Source organism: Polypterus senegalus, chromosome 11 (assembly GCF_016835505.1).
Source record: "Polypterus senegalus isolate Bchr_013 chromosome 11, ASM1683550v1, whole genome shotgun sequence".
NCBI lineage: Eukaryota > Metazoa > Chordata > Cladistia > Polypteriformes > Polypteridae > Polypterus > Polypterus senegalus.
In genome coordinates, this window is record NC_053164.1 from 28868071 (window position 1) to 28891693 (window position 23623).

Sequence of the window (23623 nt, forward strand, 5' to 3'; positions counted from 1 at the left end):
TCCACTGGATGGCAGCAGAATACTGTCTCAACAGATATTTGGGTATACCACTGTAAAGTGGATCATTAAACATCACCCCAGTCATAGAATTCCAACCCTGAGTCATTCTTTAAGTTAATGCCAAGGAGGTTAACAAGGTCTCAGAGATAGAAAGGATATGAAACTAAAGTCTGTAAGCACTAGGAACATGTAAAGTTTATTCTTGTATCTTTTTTCCCCACTCTGGCCCATATTGGTGTCATTTATAAAGCAACATTAACATTTACTGATACGAGTATCAGTTGGGGATAACCAACTCTTGGGACCTAGGGTTGTTTCTTGACTCAGTCACTGTCTTTCTACAATTTGAATTCTCTCTCCAAGTCAAATGGGTTTTCCCTACATACTCTGAACTTCTAGCATATTCCAAAGACATGCGCACTTGGTTTAACTGGCAGCTCAAAAATCAGCTGTGTGTATGCAAGCATATTCTCTCCTAGAATGTACTGGATGGGCTGGTTGATGCTTTGTCCATAACTGACATAGGATGTAATCTCATCGGGCCTGAAAATGACAAAGCAGGTTCAGTAAATGGGTGAATCAATTGGCTGAAAAATAGCAGAATTCAATGAAATTCCACTTCTACTTTTTCGATTCCCACTTTAAAATGTCATAAAGTTGAATTTCAATTTGTTGAAACTAATTAATGTTAACAAGTTATGTTAATGTTACTTCTTTTCTGTCATTCAGTGAAAAAAATGTTCAATGCCATTTTTGAAAATATACTCAATACGAACTTAAACTGAAATGATAATGCTAGCAAATGAAAGCTGTATTTTTGTGTAAAATGCAACAATTTCATGAATAGTTATACCTCAAGGAAACATTTTTGTTCAAAACTGTGCCTGCCTTGCCAACATCTGTGTCTGCCAGTCACTCAGTAAGCACTGCTCAATGGCACTGTCCGTGCTGGTTTTGTACAAGGGAAAAAAACTCTTGATTCATTACCATGCCAATTTAATATCACAATACATGTGCATATGTATATTACACATAAATTCTTTTTATGATTTATATATTTTGTAGTGGTTTCAATTTATGTCTTTGCATATATGTGTTTTTTCTTGTCTATAAAAGCCTGTATGATGCGTGCAAATATTTATTTTATAAACTTTTACCAGCACAGTATGTCTACCTACAACACGTACAAAAAGCACTTCAGCTGTATTTCTTTGTTGCCAAAGTCCAATAAACCGGAAACATGGCTTCAGCCGAGCCTTAGATGTAAACCCTGTCCGTGGTTCAGGAGATAATGTGGTATTTGGGTTGCCTTGGACCCTTGGCATGTGGAGTGAGGGGTGGCCAATGACGTGTATGCACAGACAAAAAGGCCACAGCAGCTTAGAGCACATGGAACTGCAGAAGACTTGTACGGTGGGGAAGAGTGGCCAAGAAAGGTAGTAGTGGGTCCAACCACTGAAGAAGCCAATGTTGCCTTTCTGCCAACAGCTTTACATAAAGTGTTAAATCCATTCTTTTGCCTTTCAGCCCCCATCAGATAGTTATATTTTATTATCCAATTACTTAACCTCTGCTCACAAAGTAATACGGTTGTATGTTTAACTTCCTCTAATAATCTTAACAGATTCAAAAATCAACAAGACAACATATGTATAAATATTAAAACAAAAAGAATGCGTTGTAAGTTAAATGTTTATTGTTGTAAATAGGAAGCTTGATTCACCTGTTAAAGGAACATGCTAACACAAATTGAAACTAAAATGGCCAGTAAGGCAGTTCACCTCATAATTGATCCATGAGCACTGACTATTTCACACAAAAGAAAACTATGAATCCTACAGAAAGGGCGAGAGATGGAGAGATCTGATGTGATGGGAAATACTAATTAGTGTAGTTATAACACAACTGACAAAGTACAAATACTTTTAGGGTGCAGGTTGAACAGGCGAAAGTGTGTTTTATAATGTTCTAAGTCTCTACAGTTGTTTACTCATTCCACTTGCTGCTTGTCTGCTCATACACTGTGGTATTTAACAGCAAACATTTTATCGAGCTTTGCTTATTTTGCTAGGCAGGTAGAGGGCACACTGCAGGCACCACATGTGCCTGGATGGCCTCCTTCATATGCATTTATCTTTAGATGTTTTTTGCTTCAACTATTCTCCTGGGTAAAACCACAAATTTTTGCAAACAGCAGAACTAACTCTACTTGTCCTAAACTCTTCCACCTCTGATCCCCTCTCCATTCCAACACTCATCAATGCCATGCAACACAAATAGAGTGAAGGTGGTCATGCTTAGAAAAGGAGACTTTGTGGATCTGATTTAACATGAAGTAGTAGTTGTGGAAAATCAAATAAAGGTGCTGAACACTGCGATTGGCTTTTGCATATTGATTCTTCTTACATAGTGAAACAAATGAAAAATTCAATATTACTCAGCTCTAATTTGAAATAGAAAAAATAAGTTAATGAGTTTTGATAAATATAACCTTAAAAATGAATCTCACAAAAAAAGGTTAATTTTAAGTCACTTTCTCCAAATTATAAAATTAGGTGTCACTACCAACTTTAACAAGGAAAGAGGGATTACTTAGTCATCTGTGCTAAAGCATTTTTTTTGGAGGAATGACAATTTCAGTTTTTAAATGTGTGCTGATCTTCAAACAGACTCACATTAATTTAGCTGCGCTACATAAAGAAATTACGTTTTGTTATGATTTCTTAGGACAACAGATTTTTGGTTGACAAAGTAAGATGCCTAACACAAACTTTGTAGATGAAGTTTTTGACTGTTATAACGGATAGACTTTTACATGGAAATATTGGATTTGTGAGGATTTATGAACTGCTCCAATTGAAAATACAGTTAACCCTGCTATCTAGCTCCAAAATAAATAAAACAGCTGGAAGTACAGATTTTGGCAGTTAAGACTTCTTGATTATGAGTATGTAAAACAAGAAAATAAAAACTGCAAGAGACTGTTTCTAAGTGCTATACTACTGTTTAGTAGGCATACCGTATACACATTTTTAACCATAAAGTCATTTGTGCTTTGTGATAGTGTAGAAAGTGACCATTTATGACAGCAAAAATAACCTAGTAACATAATTATGGATTATACAAGTCTAACAACATTTAGATTTTGAACAGAGGTTTGAGTTTAACGTAAAAAACTTAATGTGAGTGTTGGGGAAAGTTCCCAAAAACTTTCACGGCAGGGCCTATAATTGTCTTAATGTGGTCCTGGGTGTAGAAATTAAACAGCCCCAAAATTCCTTTAGTATACATATAAAACTTTTAAGAAATACAAAAAATAAGAGTAATAATTTCTTACTCGCTGCCCCCTCTCATATTCTGCAATCTTCTCCATTTCCTCATTCATTTTTTCAATGTTTTGCCGCCTCTTTTCCTCCCACTCCTGCAGAGAAAGAGATTTAAATTATATAGCTGGGACAGAACATGAACCATCACAGTTCCAAAATGTGAATATCTTTATATGTAATAAAATGAGCAAATAATACATGTATCTTCTGAGTTCAGCTTTGTGCCCATTCATTGTACTTTACAAGACCTTTCCTCTAATGGATCACATTAGGAGGAACTAATATAGATTATAGATTACACACAATACTGCCAAGTTCAAATCCATGAAATCAAATTCTACTGAATAGTACTCATGTCTTACTTAACCTGTATAAACCCACTTTACAGAGGTTTTTTTTTTATATATAATTGCTGATTTGCTACTCTAAAGCCTCACTTTGCTGGGAACTGTTAAGACTTTGGTAGTCTCTCTTTCAGTGACCATAATGCTCCTTCACATCTGTTCTTCCAAGACAGCCACCCTCCTACACCAAAAACATTTACTTTTACTTTCACAAGCTGCAAATGTTCCTCAAAATTCTTTCACTGTTAATATATTTTATCAACATACAATCCAAATCAATCACTGCCTAAATGGAATTCCACTTATTGCTTTATAAAGAGTTTTTGATGTACGACTCAATCTGATCAGAAAAGATAGACTAATTTTGAACCTAAATGGCAGTACAAGATCAAACTTAAACCTCTTGCAGTTGTGTGAAGTATTTAAAAAGGTTAGCCTTGATTTACTCTTCTAGAACTCTGTAAAATTCACATTAATCCTTAAATCTGTGAAATAATCCTTGAATATTAATACTAAGGAATACCTTTGAATAACAAGAAAATGATGTAATTAAATTCTCATTAACTATTCCCTAAACAACATTAACAAGTTCTAGCTGAATGGGCTATGAAACATTTAACATGACAGCAGGAATCTAGCTTGCCAGAGATGAAGCAAAAACATCGATGGAGCAGTCAGTGAAATAAGGCTATAAGAGTAAAACACAGATAAAGCTTATAAAGTATCACAATACCATGAATAAATTAGTCATTTTATTCTGTGGTATAAACATTGCTAATCTAAATGTTACTATTTATTGAAATACAGTTGTTAGTCTTCCTGTTCAATATGAAACAGTGTTCTTCACATAGTATATTGCATATTCTTGCTGCTATTGTTAAAACTGTAACAAAAAGAAATGATGGCAAATAAAACACTTATACTGTAGACTAAAAAAAAAAAAAAAAAACAAAAAAGAATTGTCATCTCAAATCAATGTATGGAGACTTACTTTTGCCTTCCTGTCTTGTCCAGGATGAATTCCACCACTTTCTGGCATTCCCCGGCGGCCACGGCCACCTCTAGGTGACCGCCCTTCAAATGTTTCTCCTACATCATGAGGAGTTTCCCCTCTTTCTCGGCATGCTTCCTGCCTTGCACCACGGCCTCCTCTGTTCCGAATCCCTCGTCCAGAACTCCCTCTTCTGGATGGGCTCTGCTCAATGGTAAAGGTTTCAGAGGAGAAATCACCTGGTTCCACCCTGTTCCTTGGTGTATTTTGACTGCTTGATTTGCGATCACTGATGACACGTTTCTCCTATACATATAAAAAATATATACAGATACAAATGTTTGACTTGCAACAGTCAGAGTTGTTAAACTAATTTTAAAAGGATTTGAGAAAAAAAAACCAACAAAACAAAATTAACAGCTAGAAAAAGAATGCAGTATTTATCAGTATTTCAGATAAGTAAAAACTTAACTTTTCACTGTTAAGTGCAGCATTACCTAAAGCACAACTGAATAAACCAGAGGATCGATTAATTCATGTTTTGGCAATTCACATCAAGTGGCCATTTTAGAAGTATCACCTGTCTTTTCTAGGTAACCGACTGCTGAATCAGTGACAGTACCATATGTGGAGGAAATCCTATTCATAAAGGTAGGCAAGTAACAAAATTACTTTTGAATGCACAATGAAGCGGAAGAATCACCAGTGCTAAACTTCAAGTGACATCAAACATAGCCTGATATTCTGTATCAGAGATAACACTATTATTGTGTCAAGAAAGGCAACTCTGCTTGGTCTTAATTCCGTAACACTGGCAAAGGTATGTTACAGTTAGGTCAGAACGCAAAACAAATTCAGGCAATTATGGTTCTCAGGTCACAAAGCAATTGTTAATAGCAAGTAAAAGCTAGCAGATATACTACCTGAAGCTAAGCATGTTTGGGTCCAGCCAGTATTTGGATGGGAAAAAGGAAAAACCTTGGGTTGCTGTTGGAAGAGGTTTTGGTGAGGCCAACAAGGGCAGTTACTTTATGGCCATGTCAACTAAATAGTAACAACAGTGGTACCAAAAAGCATACAAGAACACATCATCATTAATACCTAGGAATTAATGGGATATCCAAGAAATAACACAAACATGTCCCACTTTTGAAAATAAAAAACAAGAGTGAGAGGCATATGCTTGAGAAATTTTAAAACATTGCATTATCTGATGAATTTTGGTTCCTGCAAATTTATGCCGATTTGGGAAACAGAAATAAGTAAACTCTGATAATCCAAAAGTCTACCTTGCCATGGGTCAATCTGTGAGGGTTGTTTTCAAGTCACATGATGTGTCCCATCTCCTCAGTTCAGGAATAAACTCTGTGGAATGCTGCCCACTAGTTGTGAGCCAGGAATCTTCATCTTACAAAGACACTCTCACATCTTGTTAAACAATTAAGGGGAAGTCCCATCCCCCAAAATCCCCTCCCATTCAAGCTGTTCTCCAAACCCCTGCTCTTACACAGGTTGCTAGACGGTTACACCATTGATAAGAATAGTGTGTGGCACAAAAAATGCAAATTTTTTACTTATTAGTTATGTCCTTTTATGGCATCGATTGTATTTTTTTAGGAGGATAACAGTGCATGCCATTAGGCTACAAAATTTGTGGAATGAATTTAATAATGACAACAAATTGAGATTAACTCAGTGGCATCCACGGTTACTAAAAACTGATCCAATAAATTATCTGTAATTTCATTCTGCAGATGTGATGAAGCAACCTATTTGGAGTAGTGATTCATCACTTGCCAACCTGCCAATATAATGGGACTCAGTGAAGCAGTTACGGGTTGCCACCAATACACATTGTTTACTTAATGCACCAACAAATTCTAATTTTTCTAATGTCAAATGAGCAAGCAACTAACCATTAGTCAGAGACCACTAAATCCTTGCATATGGTAAGTATTGACAACAAAATAGGATAGACAGTACAGTGGAACTGTACATCAGATAAAGCCTGTGTGTCTATACAATAGTTGCTAAAAGATGCAACTATTTTTGGGAGATGAGAGATGTACATTTATAATATTGCTATGGCCTGAATCTAGGATAACAGACAATCAGCCTTACCCTTGAAGATTTAGAAATTTCCACAGAGATGGTGAAGTTTTCTTTCTCAAAATTCCTCTTCTCTTGCACATCAGAATCATGTAAATGGGACTTTGGTGATGCAATGCCAGTGTTATCTTGATCTCCTCGTTTATCATCACTATCCTAAACATATTTTTAAAGAATAAAATTACTTATTACTTGTGTTCAAATAAAATGATTTAAAACAAAAAAAAAAAAAAGTGACAGGAAAGCACTCACACAAAAAACATTATGCTTGCCAGTCTTTGGCTATAATCCTCACCTGGTACCTCTTACCAAGCGCCTCTCGTGGTTTCCTAGGGGTCGTTACCGCAATGCCCTCTTGCTCTGCTCGTTTCTTGTCTTCCTCAATTTCCTGGAATGCACATTCAGAATATCAGCAATAAGGTATTTTTCAAATTACAGGATCAAGCAGACATTACTTTTGAATTTTTTTGCCCAAGATTGTAAATAAAAACAAAGCCTTCTTTAAAACATCAGATGGAACAACTTGTCAAGTTAACCTTATTTATACAGCAATTTTAAAACAACTAAAGCAAATGTGACGTTATGAGACTCCTAGACGTGTCAGATTTACCAATCACAGTTGCTGATCTCAAACCTGTACCATGTCAATTTAAATCACTGAAAATTGCTGGTCATGTCACATTTACCAATAGCATGTTAACTCTCCAGCACAGTCTTGCTCACAACCTTTTTGTGACAGTCAATAGCATGCTGCCTGACGGAGCCTATGCTGTATGAAGGGTTAAAAATTACAGTGAATCCAGGTGCAATCTCAACCCTCAATCCCCAGCCACCCCTTGAATCACCATTTAACCCCCCCAAGCCATGGTACATAACACAAGAGACGTCAGACAGACAAACTTCTCTTGCACTTGTGAGGTCCAAAGTCCCCGTGCTCCATATTCCTCATAGCTGCGCTAAATTAATAATAACAATATAATTCTAGATGAGCATTCATTGGTTTTCAACTCACACAAGCCAGCGGTTTAATTTTATCAGAATGAGTTGCGTATTAGTTGGAGTGAGTTGCGTATTAGTTGGAGTGAGCCCCTAGTCATGTAACATTATATGACTGATTTAACAAGTGCACACTGTCGACTTTCTCCAACTCACTGAGATTATGCAAATGAAGGCTACAAGTGAAAATCAATAGAAAAGTCTGATTATGGTGCATAGCCTTAAGAGTTGACCAAAGTGCCTTACAACGATAAAATCAAAAATAGGTTAGAAACAAAGAATAAAAACATGAAACATTAAAATAAAAGTGCAAAACAGAGGTGAAGTAACACAATCCTATGAGAACCTGCTTACTATTCAGAACTAAAGGCTTTCCACAGCCTGCATAATTATTCAATATTGAGAGGCCAGTGTTCAAAAATCCTAATGGATGTAATTTATTAAGCACACAGAACTCATTTATCAGGCGAGATATTTATATAGCCCTTTTATAACCAAGAGATGGCAGTAACCAAAAGCAAACCTGAATTAGAGTTTTGGCAAATGCCACTAACTGTAATCATACAAAACTCTAATACACATTCTCAAACACATAAGGGTTCAAACAGGCAGACACTAACTAGCCCTAAGGAATTACAACTGGCATTCACTCAATCAACAGAGGTAACTGTCTTTCCTTAAAGCTAGTATGCAACCAAGTGTGGGAGTGTTTCTATGTATTCAAGGGTGTGTGTGTTATCCATCTGTCTTGTAACTCTACCTCTCTAACATGAAACAGGGTGAGGTGAAATCTTGCTTCATAAATGGAGATCTTAAAGCCCAAATTTTTCAGTGTGTAAGATGGCTGCTAAATATTAGCAAGATGCCTTACGCCAGGTTTATACTTCACGCGACGCAGCGCATGCTCCACCGGACACTCCTGCTATGCAAGCGTTTTACTGTTTATACTTGCGCACGTACTTTATATAAATCTGGAAGAATCCACCAGGTGGCAGTGCAATCATCATCACGGTGAGAACAGATTCGGCTTTGCTGTTTTGTGAATTGCCTGGAACACCCATTAAATTCCGATGACATCTTACCGCAATATCTCCGAAAAGGATGTTTAATGATTAAATCTATCAATCAAGGGATGTGTCCATTCCAGCAAGCATTGGGCATGAGGCAGAAACAATCCTTGGACGGGGCATCAGCTGATTGCAAGGTGAATACAAGCACTTACATACACTAGCGTCATTTTAGTGCCCACAAAGCTGCATATCTTTGGAAGGAAACCAAAGCACACTGTGGAAACCCAGCAGGAAAACATGCAAACTCCAGGCAGGGAATATCAGCGACGTGGCTCCCTGTGAGACAGCAGCGCTACCGCTCCACCACCGTGTCACCCTGTGTGTGTAATTATCAGTACATGGAGCTTCGAAAAAGCCAGGATGTCTCTGCGTGATGACGTTTAATCTCCGTTTGCAACTTCTGGGTGCATATCACCCATACCCCTTCACTTATTTACTCGACTTCTCATCAGGATGGTGGTGTACAGTATTGAGCAGCGCGTCTTTATGGTGCACACCTACTGGGTCACAAATTCATTTAAGTGATGTCAGTATCAGCTGGATGATTGGGAGTTAACAGAAGGTTACTTCCGGCAAGATGGAGCAACGTGTCACACATCGGCAAGGAGCATGGCTGAATTTGAGTCGTTCTTCGGCAACAGGGTAATTTCAAAGTGGCTTTGGCCACTACGGTCGCTGAATCTGACACCACCAGAATTCTTCCTTTGGGGGTCTGCTCAAAGGATAAAAAGTCTATTGGAAGAAGGCTCGCACTGTGAAAGATTTGGAGGAAAACATCCAACATGAAACTGTTGCTATTTCCGCCCCAGCATCGCAAGTAATGCAATCGATTACACATACATCAAGGTAAAAAGTATTTTTTTGGTTCAGATTGTTTCAACCTAATCGGAGTTACAACAGAATATTCAAGGCCTCTTTCAAGTGAATCTCCCTGTACCAGGGCAACACAAGGTACTTTGCCTAGTGTAATAATAAAATTTATCCACCGACTTCCTCACGATTTTTAAAAGCAAAGAATGGCCATCCCTGAAAATTAATTCCATGTCTCTTACCTGGTACCTCTTAACCAGAGCTTCATTTTTCTTGCGGAGGGCTTCAATGCGTTTGTCTAATTCAGCATTTTTTTCTTCCTTTGTTTTCAGGTCAAGTGCTGTGGACTGAAGTGAAAATGAAATTAAGTGGGGTTGCAAGCACAAATGCCTGAGGCAGTTTAAGACAGTCAAGCTGTAATACATTTCAATCAATTAAGTTGATCTGTCATAAATACAGAAATCAATAAAAGATCCCTCATACAGTCACTTACCATGGCTGTTTTCCGAAACTCTTCCAAGGCAGAGAAGCACAACCTTATGTGCTCCCTTTGGATCTAAAATAACAAGCAAGATTAAAATGATATATTAAGATCATTCTACACCCACTGTTAAAACTTTTTGTGTCGTTTCTTTTTCCTATATATTACTCTCATGGTAGGGTTTGGGTTGGGTAGTAAGTTGACAAAAAAAAAGGAAAATATTTTAGGAAGAAGTATTTTTTTTTCAGAACAGGGAGCCTTACAACCTTTTTAGAAAGAGCAATCTTGATGAAAATATCAACTGTAAACTCCATTCTATTGAACTTCACTTTTCAAAAAGTCTGAAAAAGTATTTCTGGAAGACAGCATATTCTGTTTAAAATTGTGAAGTCTGTATGTTTAGAATAAAAAAACCTCATCAAAATGAAGAATAGTTCATTTTTTCATGAGTTCATATTTCATTTATTAAAAAAATTTTTACCCGAAAAAGAAAAAAGGAATCTGCTAGTGTAGGCTGGACATTTGTAATGCAACATGATAACCCCTCTTTTCAGACATTTGTGAACCACTACAGTTTTCAAAAACATGTCAATTGAACTGCTTCTCTAAAAGGGTCTGGTCACAACTCGATTAAACACACAATATCCCCATGAGGAATGGTTTGACATGCAGTGCATCCGGAAAGTATTCACAGCGCATCTGTGGTGTTATGGGTCCACAGCTCGTGGAGAAAAGGCCATTGATTTTAAATAAATAATCACCGCACCCGAGGCGGCTTCGTGAGGCGTTGTTAGCGAGCAGCGGGGCAGTCGTCGATGTGGGCGTTTCTCACCGTGTGCACAGGTGAGGAACTGCCCACATTCGTGATTGCTCCCGTGGCTAATGCTGCAGCTGTGATGGCCCCTCACGTTTTTAAAAGAAGCGCAAGTCGGTTGGGGAGAAAGAGAGAGAATCGATCGGAGAGAAAGGAAAGGAGAGGACGGAGGTTACAGGGAGCGTGGAAGCAAGCGGTGCAGGAGAGAGACGGACACGCGGAGCGTGTGGTGAGCGCGCGATCGAGCGCTCGTGGGCAGCTGCGAGGAAGCTGGGTGTTAGGCCGACACCCAGGTGTTTGTGTAGATGTCGCTCCCGCTGAGCGATTTGGTAGCGGTAGTGACAAGGTGAAAGCGACGGGCCGCAGAGAGGCCATGGAAAAGGCAGCGGAAGTCGGGAGACTTGGTGATGGAATCCCCAACGTGGGCGACCTGGCCGTTGAGGGTAATCAAGTCTCGGGGACTGGGATGAGTGTCAGACCGAAGCCAGGGATCGGGAGGTCTCCAGTCTCGAGCGTGTGATGTAGGAGGGCAGCTGCAGAGAGCGTCTTGCCTGCTGCTAAGCCCGTACGGGATAAGCAGGTGAGACGCATACAGAAAATAGGCACCGGATTTTGTTAGTGTTTTAAGACTGCTTCCAAGAGAAGATTTAACCTCCGATTTTAAGGATTGTTTTTCTATTGAGTTTTAACCCCCACGTGTTCTTTTAATGGATTATTTATTTTATTGAAGATCTGCACTATTTATTTGAACACTGTTTTTGTTTTGTTGACTGCTTTTAATAAAAGCACTATTGCACTTTTTGTATACCACCCCTTGCTCAATTGTTTATTTGCCTCCATTGACTAGCTCACTCGGCAACATTATCGACGGTGTTGGGTTCATGTGCTTCCAATATCAAAGGGAGTGTGGAGCCTGAACCCACATCGTCACAGCATCACTTTTTCCACATTTTGTTATGTTACAGCCTTATTCCAATATGGATTAAATTCATTTTTTTCCTCAGAATTGTACACACAACACCCCATAATGACAATGTGAAAAAAAATGTACTTGAGGTTTTTGCAAATTTATTAAAAATAAAAAAAGTGAGAAATCACATGTACATAAGTATTCACAGCCTTTGCTCAATACTTTGTCGATGCACCTTTGGCAGCAATTACAGCCTCAAGTCTTTTTGAATATGATGCCACAAGCTTGGCACACCTATCCTTGGCCAGTTTCGCCCATTCCTCTTTGCAGCACCTCTCAAGCTCCATCAGGTTGGATGGGAAGCGTCGGTGCACAGCCATTTTAAGATCTCTCCAGAGATGTTCAATCAGATTCAAGTCTGGGCTCTGGCTGGGCCACTCAAGGACATTCACAGAGTTGTCCTGAAGTCACTCCTTTGATATCTTGGCTGTGTGCTTAGGGTCGTTGTCCTGCTGAAAGATGAACCGTCGCCCCAGTCTGAGGTCAAGAGTGAACTTTTTTCACGTTGTCATTATGGACTGTTGTGTGTGGAATTCTGAGGAAAAAAATTAATTTAATCCATTTTGGAATAAGGCTGTAACATAAAATGTGGAAAAAGTGATGCACTGTGAATACTTTCTGGGTGCACTATATCTGCAAACAACACAAGGTTTGTCAAAAAATTAAATGAGGAGTTTGCTTACCTGTAAAAAGGTATCTTTCACCTTGGATTGATCTCACATCCAGCTTCCCATTCAATATTTCACCTGTCAAATTTCCACAACAAATCAAACTTAATATTTCAATTTTTTTAAGAGTAATCCATCAGAAGGTGTAAAGGACACATGATGCTTCAGCTGGGCTTGAATCACAGCGTCTGCGTGACTTTTATTTTGACAAGTTATTGGGTGTCTTTAGTTTGCATAATTTAATTGTGCAGTTTTGCCGGGAATAGGAAAGGAAAATGGCGACATATGGGGTTAACTAACAAGCACCTCGCTGAAAAGTGAACAATGTATTAATCTTTTTGGGTTATATGTAAAACAAAGGTTACGAATGTTTATGTTAAGTTATTTACATGCTTTTTATTTTGTACTTTGCCTTTTATAGCTCTTACGGTGTGTTTATGAAACAAGGTCACGGAAACGATAATAAAATTCATAAACCATCAGTCTGAGAGCTGATCATCATTCAGCCGGGGTCGCTACAGAGGGTACTTTACAAACCAAAACAGAAAGTCATTTAAATCAACAAAATAAATGATACCAAATGATATTTCAGATATATGGTCAAGAGGGAATTAAGTCCTAGAAATAACCTTTAAAACCAAAAATTAACTGAAAATATAAAGGAGACTAGTGCCGGTCAAAGCCTGTTTTGAGCTTTAGGTGGGGATTGACAGCACCTATCGGTGTCAACAGCAAGCATACTGTACTATTAGACTTAGGACAACCGGTTGTTTGGGGGGTGTTGAGCACACCTCAGTGTCCAGGTCACGCACTCCTCTCAGGAACATAAACGGTGCCCATCTGTATACATAATGCACATTTTGCATAGTGTGCATCTTTTAACTTTCCTGATTTTTTTTTTTGGCATGGATGGGAGCCACTGTTGCACATTCCTAAATCCTTCACTGAAGACTATTCATAATGTGTGATAAATACAGTGTAGGCAGAGACAATTTGGAGTAAGAGAACTGAGAACCAAATAAAACACAGGTAATACATTCTAAAATAAAAGAAAGAAAAGAATTTCAGGTACAATCTAAATCATGATAGAGCCACACAAGCAGAACATGGAGAAAAAGTACACAAAGTTAAAAGACCCACACAGAGCTGCACAGAAAGGTTTTGGAAAAAATAAACAGGTGAGAAAATATACTAAGGAAGAAAAGATGGATTCCATACAGTCATGAGCCTTAATTCTAATCTAAAGGTTTCATCAGCTGTGTCTTATTAAACATGAAATTAATCTTCCACATTCACATATTTCTGGTTTTGAAAATGTAGCAACATTAGCATCAGTACACTACTAGGTAAATAGTGAAAGTAATTGAAACAGTAGCTCTTAGCACGGTAGAAAAACAATCTCAATCTGATTACATTAAAAGTTTTGAAGAAGATCCAAATTACAACAACTTGGAAAAAAAAAGTATTAAGGGGGAATAACTCACAGCCAAGTTACATGTAGAGAAAGAAAAAAAAAAACAAAAAAAACAAACACATGGTTAACCCAGCTTGCATCACAGATCACCAGGTTTTAATGAAGGCCTTCAACTACACTCAAATCACAGCCTCCTGGGTCAGCAATCACCAAGGATGCAACACCACAAATAGCTGCATTAATTTCCTTCTCTGGCAGTTTTGGAGGAGATGTTAAACCATTCTGCTTTATCATTATGAAACAGGCCCTGTTATGCCAATTGATTCTCTGTAAAAACAACAACACCTTTGAAATAAAAGTACTTTTATTATTTAACAAGGCAATTTAATCCTTTAACATTTTGCTGGAGGAACTCTAACGTGCAGGTCAATTCGGTCTTTTAGTTTTGGGTGTCAGAGATGTATTTTTTTTGTTAATGGGAGAAAACACTTGAAAAGAATCATATTGATCTCAGTCTTTGATGGTTCCCAGAGCCTGTCATTATCACTTTTCTCATGTCCAGATAGGTTGTTGCCTCTTGCAGTTGGGAATGGTTAAACCAGTGCTTATAATATTCCTTCTGGCAGTGCACCACAGACTGATGACCAATATAAAATTCAAGACTCTAATAAACTTTGGCAGCTGGACATAGAAGTCGCGTTCTAAGACTTGATTACGCTCCTTACTCAAAGTACCAGTGAAACCATGTGCCATAAATACAGTGTAGCGCCTGCTCAAAACTCAGTAGTCCTCTCTGAGCTCTCATTGGGAGCCCCACTGCCATGTGAATCAACATCAGTGGAAGGATCAAGAACTGTGCACTTTTCAGCACAACTTATCAAATGTAAAGCGTATTTCTGTTTCAATCTGTGAGATATTGAGCAAGACTTTGTACACTGTACTTTGTATTAAACCACACTCAACCAGAGACAAGTGTAAAATTTTGGTGTACAAGAACAAAAACACAACTGTTCTCTAAGAGAAGTGCTTCCCAAATATACCTTCATGTGTGCCAATACCATGGCATATGGGAAACAGTGGCAAGGAAGCTGCTGATCCACATCAACTTTGTCACGTCTACTCTACTGATTAATGATTAAGGTTTTGATATACAGTATATCCTGTAACCTTTTTTGTGTGTGTAAATATGCATTATCCAACTGCCTTACTTTACCCTTTCTTGTTTCTATTTGTCTGTTTTATTTCATTCTCTCTGTTATTAGATGCAACAGAGAAGGCAAATTTCACATTTTCTTGTGTAAACATGACTAAATAAAGAAACCTTAAACCTTACTCCGCCATTTTAAAATGATAATTCCAACAAGAACAATGGCACATACCTGAAATTGTACAGAAAAATACATTGATTATATTGTCTCTTGCATCATTCATTACTTCATTTTTGTGAATTTCAACTCCCACCAGGACACTCTTAAGTTCCACTAATTAATGGTACAAAGGTCATTATAATATCCTACCAAAACACTTTAATAAATGATGTTTCTTTGTTATCACATCAATACCTTTCAATCTCTCTCTCTCTAACTCATAACAAACATACTCAAATTGCAGCTTTTAATGGATTTTTAGTGAAAAGAATTTAACACATTTGTGAGACCCTATCAGCACAAATGAACACCTTCCTCAGAAGAACTCAGTTTTCAAATACTTCCAGCAGTCTCCTAAGAATTTTACTCTTCTTGCTTCTAAAACTCTTTAAGCTCCAAAATCCTCTTAAGAGTATCACTTTAATAGATAACCGAGATTAAATATTTCATGTTGCAAAAATATATATTGATTTCAATATACTCAAAATAAAAAAAATAAAAAATCTGTGAGCTTGATGTACCCTACCGTATATACTCACATATAAGTCGGGTCTTGAAACCCGAAAAATCAATCATAAAATCAGACCCTGACTTATACTCCCGTTCAAAAATGTGACACTTATTTATGCATTTTTTTTTTTTTTTAACATCTTCTTGCCTCCTCCAATCTCGCATCAGTTTCTCAGATGCATCATTTTTTTGTTACAGCAGCACAGTTACCAATTTCTTTTGCTACTACAACAACATTTAATTTAAAACCAGCTTCAGATTTTCTTCTGATCTAACGCTCCATCGCAGATAAGGGATGCTCTTACGATAAAGGTGTATGAGGGTGTGAGATACAAAAAACCACAAATCATTGCAAACGTTGCTTCGGAATAGTTCGGGTAATACCGTGTGGTTACGTAAGCACAACAGAGAGAGAGGAAGGCTAGCAGCATGCACTGATAAAGCACATTGCCGCACCCATGTAGGGGAAAAAAAAAAGGCAGTGTGCTCCGTGGCTACTCTCTCAGGTGGGCGTTAGCATATCATAATCCCTTGTACCAATAGCGTCAGTTTTCCGCATTCGACCGACATTATAAAATACCAGAAATTATACAGTAAAAGCAAGTCCCACAAGTATATATGGTAGGATACAGCATGTGGACACACAACACAACAAATAAATGATTAATGTGCCACTTCCTCAATACTTATTAAAACTGTAAACGAACCTTGGACAAATGTTAAATAGTGTACTTTCTATAGCATGCATGTCACAAGTATTTGGGACTGTTCAAGCTTCCTATTCTTCTTTGGATTTCCTACATCTAAAAACGGTCTTGACATTTCACCAACAACCAGCTGTGGTTTTTTTGGATGGATAGGTTTCCTCAAGATATAGATCGAACCAAAGCACTAAGCTTCTAGTGCTCTATAATAATGTTGCTCTCCATTGTTTATCTTTTCAGATATTCATTCAAATGCAGATCATTGATTTTTTTGGAATTTAATTTTAATAATACATTTCATTTATAAAGCCCCTTTCCCATGGTGTATTTGTTTCATCATAAGAAGGATTAAACACTCAGTAGTGTCTATAATATTTAGTACAGTAAAATATTCAGCTTGAGAAATGCATAAAGACTATCAGTGTCACACGAATGAAATTATATGGTATGTTTTTTGGTATTATTCAGAGAAACTACTGTGTATAATGTGGTTAATCATTTATGAATTCCCATTTTTTTCAACATAAAATTGTCACAGTCCCATTCTGTACAACAGATGAAGAGTATTTGTGTATAAAGAATATGCAATTTGCCTCTGCATGAAGTACAGATCAACCTTTAACCACTACTCTTAGCAGCCATTTAGGGATTTAACAGACACATCCTGGTCAGTTCTTCCAGTTGAAAGTGAGGCACTGCATAGTTGCCTACATCTGAAAAGTAAAAGGGTACACTCTCTCTCTCAATCAACTGAAGGCTGTCTATTTCACTGACAACAATACTACTCTAAGGAAAAGCAAAAATGGCCTTGTTCTCATTAAATGGCCTGTTCTTGTTGAAATCTTTCTAATGTTCTAATGGAGGAATTAAGTAAATAATACTGACAAGCTTTGGGGGGCTGAACAAAATGTTCTTGTCTAAATATTTCTAATGTTCAAATATAAGAATACAATAGGCTGTGAAGAAAAAATCCATAATACTGCATTTAAGGTCTGGAAGTAAAACAATTAGAACCGAGTAGAAACATTTAAAATGATCACTTCAATTTCCAATATTCAAACTGTAATACATACAGCATTACAATACAGGGTGAGTCAAAATTATGTTAACATTTGAAAGGCAGAAACAATTTATTCACAAAACATACTTCATATGTGCAAGATTATTTAAAGGAATGTCTCAACCTGTTCACCACACAAAAACCAATGAGCAATTGTACCATTTAAAGCCCAGAAACACATTTCGAGAGGAATAGATGACAGCACAATCAGTATTCTGTCCTTCAGGTCATTTATATCACAAACTTTCCTGCTATACATGCACTCCTTCACCATACCCCATAACCAGAAATCACAAGGTGTCAAATCAGGGGAGTGTGGAGGCCATAGCAATGGTCCACCATGACCTATTCACCTACCTGGAAAGGTGTGGTCGAGATAAAAATAATCCATTAGTGTTAACATAATTTCAACTCACCCTGTATATTCAAACTCCAGATATGAATGTCATAGTCCTGACTACGTCACTTTAGTGACTTTAGACTATGATTGCCTTTCCAAAACATTTAAACTTTTTCTTCAATTTTGACACAAGTTTTTATATATTTTGGCAAAACAGTTATCCATCCTCATTTCAGATTCAATTTCTTTACTGACTTCACAATTCCATTTCTTAATCAAGAGTTTAAATTCCAAGTTGGAAAAGGTTAGATATTTTATTTATAGTCTTCCCTGCTTTGCAAGACACACTTCCATCCATCCATCCATTTTCTAACCCGCTGAATCCGAATACAGGGTCACGGGGGTCTGCCGGAGCCAATCCCAGCCAACACAGGGCACAAGGCAGGAACCAATCCTGGGCAGGGTGCCAACCCACCACAGGACGCACACAAACACACCAAGCACACACTAGGGCCAATTTAGAATCACCAATCCACCTAACCTGCATGTCTTAGGAATGTGGGAGGAAACCGGAGCGCCCGGAGGAAACCCACGCAGACACGGGGAGAACATGCAAGACACACTTATCTTTCTTTTTAAGCCCTTAATTAGATCTTGGGAGGAAGCACAACATTCAAAAAGTTTAGAAAGTTCTGAGAATTTACTCCAGAACTGAATTTATGTATTTTTAAAGGCTGTTATTCTTATTTGTTAGGAAGTGAGGAGGTCTCTCTTTTTTAAGTTAACATCCATTACTAGCTTGCTTTATTTGGAACAGCCTATCATGAATATATGCAAACTTCAAAAAGAATACACGATGCAAAGCAGGATCAAGACCTGGTGCCTCATGTATAAACGGTGTATACGCATAAAAATGTTGCATAAGAACGTTTCCACGTTCAAATCGCGGCGTATAAAACCTAAACTTGGTGTAAAGCTACGCACATTTCCACGGTAGCTCATACCCTGGCATACGCAAGTTCTGTGCTCAGTTTTGCAGACTGGTGGCACCCAGTGTCAAAGCAGTGCTACTGTTCCAGTGTGGTTTCTTTTTTAGATCCACATCCCTGACACGGCTTTATAAATACACTGAAATTAACCGCATATTGTTTATTAGTTTAATGCATCTGATGGTAATTAACCTGTAACAATGTAATGGTCCACAGATTGGTCAAACTATTCTAAATACAATAGCTGCTTTAGCGTTGTTACTCTTACTGCACCTTCTTCTTTCAGCTGCTCCTGTTAGGATCATCTTTTTCCATATCACTCTCACTGCACCACTCTGAGAATTTATATCACTGTATCTGAGTGGGGAATCACAGCTGTACAGCAGCTGACAAGAAAGAGAATTATCGGTATACAGCATCAAGCACACACTGCCTCATCCATGGTGTCTATGGCAAACGCTTCAGAGCCTTTCCTGTACGGACCTCGCAGTTTAGAAACAGTTTCATTCCAAAAAATATAAATGCACTCAATCAGTCCATCAAGTGCTCCTTGTAGAATGCTTTGTAATTATAAGTACAATTACCTCACTGTAAACTTGCGATACAGTCATAATATTGCACAACCTGAGCCACTTTATAAAGCCTGTATTTACATATGATGATGATATAATTTTTAAGATGAAATGCAGCAAAATATGTTTATTATATTATACAAATAAAACTTTAACTTCATTTAAATAATCTGTATTGTTAATAATTAAACATGTGAGGACATGTTGCTGCAGTGCTAGCGAGGCGCTGGCGCTCCGTTCATGGATTGTTCCTGCCTCACGCTGTATTCTTGCTGTGCTGGCATGGCACTTAAACATGTACTACGAAGATATTTCAATGTTCCTTAAAAGTTGTGAAGAATCGGTGATCTAAGCTTACAGATGGCTTAACGTCTATTACAGAGCTGAAAAGTAAGGACAGGAATTTGGGGTTAGTACGTTTGAAAGAGACAGTACTGCTACAATAAAGTATTTCATCAGAGGTCGTGTATGGAGCAGAAAGCATCTGTCATGAGACATGAACAATCACAGCTCCACCGTGTTCCCATGTTTACAAGCTTTAACTCCTATCATCATGAAAATGATATCACGTATACATCTCGGTATTTTAATTATTCAGAGAGCTATAATATTATAAATGTAATGAATTGTGTCCTGTCAGAGGAAGAGAAAGGCCGGAAGCATGTAGTGATTCACACACATAGAGCACATAGAAGATCAAATACAAAACAAAGCATTTAACATGCTATTTTAATTACGATGGGATCTGAGAAACTAGTAAATTAAATGATTTTAAGATGATGTTAATGATGTTCTACTTTAATGACAAAATAAACTACATAATTAAAGTGGAAATTTAGAGATTATAGTTGATGTTTTGTGCTTTTTTCCCCCCACTGTGTGCCTTTTTTTTTTCCTCTGTACCCTAATAAGCTTTCACAGCGACTTTGATATCTGACAACTTCTTTTTTTTTTTTTTTTTCGGGCACTGTGCGACTTTGTGAACTTGAGCTTTCAAGTTTCTCTGACACGCTATGTCACTCGATCAACTTCCTTTTGTTGTTTATACCACTGTTTAAACCAACAAATAGTATGTTTTTCCTTGCTTCTACTTGGTATTCACTGAAATTCTTCTATTTTCCCTTGTGCTTTTGCCATTGTCTTTTCACAGAAGGCTGCTTAAGGGCAGTTTATATTGATTTGCATAATCAAAGAGGCATAATTCTGGGAGGAGTTAGGGCAAGATAGCACATGCGTTTCTTTTCACGCTGACCGGGATTTATGGAGCGGAAGAACATGGAAGTTAGTGTTCACACAGATTTATGCATCTGGATTTTTTTGTGCGCACGCACATTTCCATTTTTTTCCGCACGCCATGTTATAGTGTGAATTCTATGCAAGAGGCCCCTGGTGAGGTGGTAAACAATGCTATGTACTGAGAAATCGTCTACCTTTAGAAACCGACAATTATCTGCTTATTTTAGTAATAAACAGAAACTTACATGGGCTATCTGAGCAACGAGAGCAAGGTGTAACTGCTTCTGCAATCAGATATGCAGTACATCCATAAAGTTCTAACCCCTTCAGTTTTCTCACTTTTTATTATTATGTTGCAGCCATATGCTAAAACTGAATCTAGAATGGCAAAGTGAAAATTCGACTTTTTCATTTTAACTAAATTTGGGGAAAAAAAAAAAAAAAAATCTAATCTGAAATATCCCATTACCACAAGTATTCTGACTCTTTACTCAGTACTTCGTTCAAACACCTTTGGCAAATATTTCCAACCTGGAGTTCTTCTTTGTTGACATGACAAGATATCAAGGCACAACCTTGATTTTGGTATTTTCAACCATTCTCTTCAGCTCTGTCAGGTTGGATTGGGACAATCAATGGCTGTTTTCAGGTCTCTCCAGAGATGCTCAGTTAGGTTCATGCTTTGGGTCATTGTCCTGTTAGAAGAGGAACCTTCGGCACAGCCCAGCAGTCAAAGAGCTCTGGAGCAAGTTTTCAGTAAGGATATCCTTGTACTTTTCTCTGTTCACTTTTCCCTTGACCCGGATTAGTCTCCCAGCAGCTCGATTTGTGTGGGTGATGAGTGGTGCCTGATTTTCTTCCATCAAAAACACTTAGAATTTTGGCCAAACAATAACACTTAGAATTTTGGCCAAACAATAACACTTAGAATTTTGGCCAAACAGCTCAATCTTGGTTTCATCACACAAGAGAATTTTGTTTCTCACAACCTGTGAGGCCGATAGGTGCCTGTTTTCATACTCTTAGTGACATTTGATGAGTCTTTTACTGAGCAGAGGCCTCCACCTGTCCATGCTTCATAAAGCCCAGATCAGTGCAGTGTTGCTGTGATAGTTGTCCTTCTGAAAGTTTCTCCCATTTCCACTCAGGTTCTCAAGGACTCCTGCAGAATGACAATCGGCTTTTTGTCACCTGCCTTACCAAAGCACTTCAGTGCAGTTTGCACAGTTTAGCTGGGAAACTATCTCTAGGAAGAAGAGAAATGGAAGGCCACTGTGCTCTTAGGAATCTTCCATGCCTCGACTGCAGGTAATTCCTTCCACCTCATGGCCTGGTTTTTGCTCTGATACACACTTTCAATTTTAAGACCTTCTATAGACAGAGGTGTGCCTTTTCTAATCATGCTCACTCATTGAATTGAGCACAGGTGGACTCCAAACATGATGCAGAATCTCAACAATGATCAACAGTGCATGCATGTGGGCCAAATATCAAGATCACAGAAAAGGGTCTGAATACTTCTGTCAATGAGATACTTCAGTTTTTTTTTTTTGTTTTTAATAAATTTGCAAACATTTCTAATATCCTGTTTTGGCTTTGCCATTCTGGGGTTTTGAATGTTGCTTGACGGGGGCAAAACTGTGTTAAAATGATTTAAGCATAAGGCTGCAACATAAAGGAATGTGTATAAAGAGTAAAGGGGTCTGACTACTTTGTGAATGCACTATATACTTACTCACTGTAATAGCAAAATGTAAAAAAATCCAACTTTTTTCAAACTTCAGTACAGTATCTCCTTTTACAAGTGCTGCTCTTTCAACAGTAGTGTCACATTCACTAACCCACATAATAAATCATGGGTAAAGATACACTGCCAGAGCCAACCACTTCAAAATTTAAATTTATGACTGCAAGAATTGTCCTAGTTTAAGTATAATACACCAATACTGTAAAACCTCAGTTAAAGATGTAGTTACATTCCAGGATTTTAGTTAGCATATGACAGTGGTTGATAGGGCAGGTGTCATACAGGGCTCATGCCACCCGCAGTTTCCTCCTTTAGATGCCCTAAAACACTATTCTTGTTTGTGTCCACTTGCTGCTCCTTCCATGGGACTCCACGCACTTTCATTTACTTTGTTCACTGCCTAGACATTCATGCCACCTCTTCCGTCTTGCACCTCATTTACTTAAGTAGTTGTTGACTTTGGTTAATTTATTTGTATGGAATTCTGAGATACACACACACACACACACACATAGATATATTTATAAAGATATATATATATATATCTTTATAAATATATCTATCTATCTGCATATATAAAATGCTAAAGAGTTTCTGTCTCTCATGCAGTTACTCACGAACCACTGGGTCTAGAACTTTGATCTAAGTCTTACTTGAAATCAGCCTTGGCAGAGCAACCTATCACCATGTGTTTTTTATGCAAGCAGAGTGATAGCAAAACCTAGTGTCATGGCAGAAAGGAAGAAAAGAGCAGCAAAATCTGCGGAGATGCAATAATGGGGTATAGAACACAGAATGTAAGAATGACAAATACAGAGAAATGCATACTGACAATTGAGAAGATCATCAAATACACATTCAGAATTCATAATTAATTGTTGAAGAGACTTAAAAAAAAAAAACACTTTCACCCCCTCCAAATTCTCATCAATTTCTATAGATGTGTTGTTGACATCATCCAGATATACAGTACTACATTACCATCTAGTGGGCTAACTGCACTGTGTCTGATTGGAAAGATCCGCAGCATTTGGTGAAGGCAGACTAGGACATCAACGGCACTTCAGTAGCCATTCACATCATTGTCAGTAAGCCGTGTGTCAGG

The 23623-nt window shown here is 37.8% G+C and overlaps 1 protein-coding gene across 3 annotated transcripts in view; it reads right to left on the reverse strand.

The window, feature by feature from the left end:
- The window catches only part of ccdc9 (coiled-coil domain containing 9), a 50622-nt gene that overhangs the window by 24988 nt on the left and 2011 nt on the right, over positions 1-23623 (reverse strand). For 2 of the 3 annotated variants that reach the window (XM_039768255.1, XM_039768254.1), the window contains exons 2-8: positions 12595-12657; positions 10140-10202; positions 9889-9993; positions 7066-7158; positions 6783-6926; positions 4662-4967; positions 3338-3421 (exon numbers count right to left, since the gene is read on the reverse strand). In XM_039768255.1, the coding sequence (XP_039624189.1) occupies positions 3338-3421; positions 4662-4967; positions 6783-6926; positions 7066-7158; positions 9889-9993; positions 10140-10142 (735 nt within the window). In that variant the 5' untranslated portion in view covers positions 10143-10202; positions 12595-12657. Of the gene's footprint in view, positions 1-3337; positions 3422-4661; positions 4968-6782; positions 6927-7065; positions 7159-9888; positions 9994-10139; positions 10203-12594; positions 12658-23623 lie in introns of those variants that run through there. The other variant, XM_039768256.1, reaches the window with a different exon arrangement.